This window comes from Humulus lupulus, chromosome 5, assembly GCF_963169125.1.
Source record: "Humulus lupulus chromosome 5, drHumLupu1.1, whole genome shotgun sequence".
In the NCBI taxonomy this organism is placed as follows: Eukaryota; Viridiplantae; Streptophyta; class Magnoliopsida; order Rosales; family Cannabaceae; genus Humulus; species Humulus lupulus.
This window is the reverse complement of record NC_084797.1, coordinates 12,321,184-12,325,786: the sequence shown is the minus strand read 5'-3', so window position 1 is coordinate 12,325,786 and position 4,603 is coordinate 12,321,184. Positions and strand designations below refer to the sequence as shown.

The 4,603-nt window shown below is 34.0% G+C and overlaps 1 protein-coding gene across 1 annotated transcript; it reads left to right on the top strand.

Moving 5' to 3' along the window:
• The first annotated feature begins 889 nt into the window (after positions 1 to 889).
• On the top strand, positions 890 to 3,993 carry LOC133834467 (protein phosphatase 2C 57). The gene is made up of 11 exons (XM_062264086.1): positions 890 to 1,323; positions 1,417 to 1,545; positions 1,680 to 1,782; positions 1,882 to 1,992; positions 2,525 to 2,604; positions 2,700 to 2,753; positions 3,006 to 3,122; positions 3,213 to 3,267; positions 3,431 to 3,463; positions 3,550 to 3,596; positions 3,691 to 3,993. The coding sequence occupies exons 1-11, from the start codon at positions 998 to 1,000 to the stop codon at positions 3,812 to 3,814; spliced, it is 1,179 nt and encodes a 392-aa protein (XP_062120070.1). The 5' UTR covers positions 890 to 997; the 3' UTR covers positions 3,815 to 3,993.
• The last annotated feature ends 610 nt before the right edge of the window (positions 3,994 to 4,603 follow it).

Genomic DNA, 4,603 nt, shown 5'->3' with positions numbered 1-4,603 from the left:
TAGTATTATGCTTTAATATCAATGGTAAAATTTAATATTTCAATAATGCTAATTTGATATTTATTAAAAATATTGAATTTACTCATTTGGTATCCTTTGTTTTGGCAAAGTATCGCTCTGGTACTATCTGTTTTCAATAATGCTCATATAATCCCCGTATTTTGAAAACATAGATATTTTGTATTTTAATTGATACAATTTTGTCCATATAACTAAGCTGTAAACAATTATATATAATTTGTAGCTCATATGATTGAGAGTAATTTGATTAAATTGGTAAAATTTTATTAATTAAATTTGAGTTTAGAGTACCAAATATGTACAATTTTAAAATACATGGTACTAAATATGTACGATTTTAAAATGAAAGATGTCAAATATGTACGATTTTAAAATACATGGTACTAAATATACATTATTTGTAAACACAAGGTACCAAGATGATACTTTGTAAAAATATAAAACACCAAATGATTACGTACCCTTAAAAATATAAAAAGAATAATTATTTTTCTTTATATTTTATCGTTAATATTATAAGATAATAAAAAAGATAAAAATTATAATATTTAATGCAAATAAATAAAAATAATATAAATGATATAAAAATAAATAAAAAAATATAATATTTATGATGATTTAAAATATGTCATTTGTAAAATTTACCACAAAATTAAATAATTTTTTTTAAAGGACACCACAGCCACGCATCGTGCACCAAATCACATAAGATCACGTTATGCTTCTGCCACCTGGCCCATCAATTAGTGGGTCCATGCCACGTGGAAATCCTTTTTAGCTTAAAATAATTTTATTTTATTGCAATAATCCCAACCGTTAAATCAGTTAGAGGCAGAGCTTCGCTCGCTCTCTTATCATCTTTGAGAATCCAAACTAACTCCCCCAAACCATCACTCCCACTGGTTCTCCCAATCCCCGACTCGGGTCGCCAACTCAGTCGCACCAGGGACTGATAGAGCTTACTAGTAACAAAACCATGGCTTTGTTAAGCCAGCAACTGCAGAGGTTCCTCCTCACCAAATCCCTCGACAGCCACTCCTTCAAATCCAACCCCACCAGATCAACTAGCAGTGTCCCCACTCTAAAACCCAGAACCCGAACTTGCTCCGGCGCCATAGCCATCGATGCCCAGTCTTCTCCGATGGCCGACGTCGCCGGCGTAAGGTGGGGTTCGACCAGTTTGCAGGGCCCCCGAGAGGAGATGGAAGACGACGTCGTTGTACGATCAGATGGGCTTGATGGGTTTTCCTTCGCTGCTGTCTTTGATGGCCATGGCGGATCCGCCTCTGTCAAATTTCTCAGGTGAGGTGATTAGGGCGGGGACAAGGTTCGAATTTGAATTGGGTCTTTGTGTCATTAATTCTAATAATTGTTTATTGGGGTCAATTTGTTCAGGGATGAGCTTTACAAAGAGTGTTGTACGGCTTTAAAAGGTGGGCTGTTACTGACTGAAAAGCATTTCAATACCATTAGAGATGCTCTTCAGGAGGCTTTTCAAAAAGCTGATCAAAAGTTGTTGAATTGGTAAGCAATTAATGGAACTGAACATGCATATCATTGGTATAAATATAAATATATATATATATTTATAGTTTATGTATGTATATATTTTGCTCATATTATTGAATTGAAAGATTAGATGGTGTGTTTTTGTAAAGGCTTGAATTGAATGGGGAGGAAGATGAATCTGGCTCAACAGCTACGGTTATATTAATAGGAAATGATATGATGTTCGTTTCACACATTGGTGATTCATGTGTGGTATGCATACAATGCTAATTATTCATTCTAATAAATCAAGTTTAAGAAATGTGTTTAAATGGTGACTGTATTTGATTTAGATGGCTTTACTCATTGCAGGTTCTATCTCGTTCTGGTAAAGTAGAGGTATTAAGCGATCCGCATCGACCATATGGAAGCAACAAAGTCTCTCTTCAAGAAATTAGAAGGATCAGAGAAGCAGGTGGATGGGTGTGTTTTTCTGTTCTTAGTTTTCATTTCAACTTATTTTGATTTCTTCAATAAAAACTGCTGTAATGATTGGACTAGACCCTCTTATAGGCCCGTGAAGATGGGGCTCATTTTGAGCATTGAATCTCTAATATCTCTTTTTGGCTCACTATTGTTTGTATTAGGCTTTAATACCATGTTAAGATTCATTGGTTCTTCTCAAATTATAAGTATATTAATATCCTCACATCAAATTGTGGGACACTCTTATCAAAACCAAAGTTAAAACTGTTGTTAAGAGATATTGTTGATCATTTCATTAGGCAAGAATGTTGCGTATATGAGTTTGATTATCAACACAATCACATTTGTGCTTGGATTTTCTATTGTATTGTTGATCTTGTTGTATATTATTCTTTGTTTTGATAAGCGTTGCAACAAAGACTAAATTTTCTAGTAGTTCTTTAAGACACCTTTTGAGATCACAGTGCCTTTTCTTTGGTGGTCATGTACTACAGAAAATTCTAACTGAAAATTTGTTTGATGTCTAAAGATTGTCAATGGAAGAATTTGTGGAGACATTGCTGTATCCCGTGCTTTTGGAGACCAGAGGTTTAAAACAAAGAAAAATGAGTTAGTTCTTCCAATCTCTGCTTATTATTTCTAATGCAAAATATAACGTATTCCCATCACAACTCATGATCTTATTCATTTACACATTTGAATAGGATGCTGAAGAAAGGTGTTCAAGAAGGGAGATGGACTGAAAAATTTGTTTCTCGGTAGGTCACTACTTAAGATTTTTCTTAATATAACTTGCTATGCAGAAACTCTGATCAACTCAATCATTGCTATAATATATCTCAAAAGATACATATGAAAATGTGCTTGTACATGGTGGGAGATAGGTATGTTTTTTAAGCTCCATTCTCAAGACGAAAGATTTGGATTGTATTGACAGAAAATGCAAAACACTATTCAATCCTTACCGATTTGAAATTTAGATTACTCTTAACCCTTCTATGTTGTGTCAGTGTACAATTCAATGGAGACTTGGTTACAGCATCTCCAGATGTTTTTCAAGTGGCTCTGGGCAAAGATGCAGAGTTTGTACTGTTAGCATCTGATGGCTTATGGGATTACATAAACAGGTCTATTGAACCACCTTTTACTTCTTGGATGTTTTATTTATTTTTTCTTCTTAACCAGTCTCATCATAACATATTTTCTATGTTTTTCAGCTCAGAAGCAGTTGCTTTTGTGAGGGACCAACTTAGACAACATGGAGATGTTCAGGTATTGACCCCTTCAATTTCCAATGTCAAAACAAGAAAGCAAACAAGTATAACAATTTCACAAATTCAAACTGAGATTCTGCGCTTAAAATCAACATGGGATTATTAGTTAGTAATTGACCAAAGGAAAACAAAACTTAACCTTCATCTTGTTCTGACTACAGCTTGCTAGCGAAAAGCTTGCCGAAGCCGCTCTGGTAAGAAAAAATTATTACAACTTTTGTTCACTTTTTTAACTACGTTCAATCTGATTATCTAAGTTTTTGAATATGTATGGCTATAGGATCGTCGCACGCAAGATAATGTCAGCATCGTCATTGCTGATTTGGGGTACGTGTCTATTTGTACTAGCACAATTTGCATACTTTTTCAAAACTCATGGCCTTGTGTTAAGCCATAAACCTGTTCTTGAAATATCATGTAGGCAAACAGATTGGCGAAATTTGCCGCTTCAAGAACAAAACTTTTTCTTGGAATTAGGCCAAGCTGTAGCCACCCTTGGAATCGTATCGCTTGGAGTTTGGATGACAACTTTGCTTTCTTCATAAGTTTTTGGAAGGAATCCCAACAATGTATAGGAACCAACCAACATAGTAAACAAAATGAATGTAGAAGTGTTCATTTAGAGTTGGTATGATCTGTATAACGTAATTGTACATGTCTCATACCTTGATTATGTACACTACTCTTTGGTTTAGGTTATTCAAGAGTAATCTTGGCATAGTAATTTGCTGTAGTTTTCTTTCAATATCATTCTCTTCCAATTCCAAACGTTTCTTCTAACTTTTGCCTCAAATGATGAACTTAATTTAGCAAGCTAGATCAAGAATGAGCTATTGAGACTTTGTAACCTAGTATCGGAAGAGAGAGAGAAAGAGTAAGAGAAAAAGGATTTTTATGGGCGAAATAAGCAAGTGACATATCTGCTCTGGAAAATTTGTCGTATTTTGAGGTTATTGTCGTTTATTGTTGTCCTTTCATAACCAATGTCGTTCTAATGTATTATTGAATGTCATTTTATGATATCATTGTGATCGTTTAAAAATAATTATTTTATGGAGTACTGCACATTTTGAAGATTTCCTCTTTAATTTCATGTCGTTTATATCCGTGTCGTATTTTCATTTGATGTCGTTTTTGCTTTTTTGGGTGTTATTGTCGTTTTCTCAGGCCAGACTTTTTCATAAAACATCCAATTAATAGACATGAATCAATGACTCATGTGATTACATGATGAGCATTGTCATTGAATTGAGATGCAGTTTATTTTTCTTCTTTCGTCTAAAACTCAAGATAATTGCTCACAATAGCCAAGCACATTCAATTGTTTTTCTCTT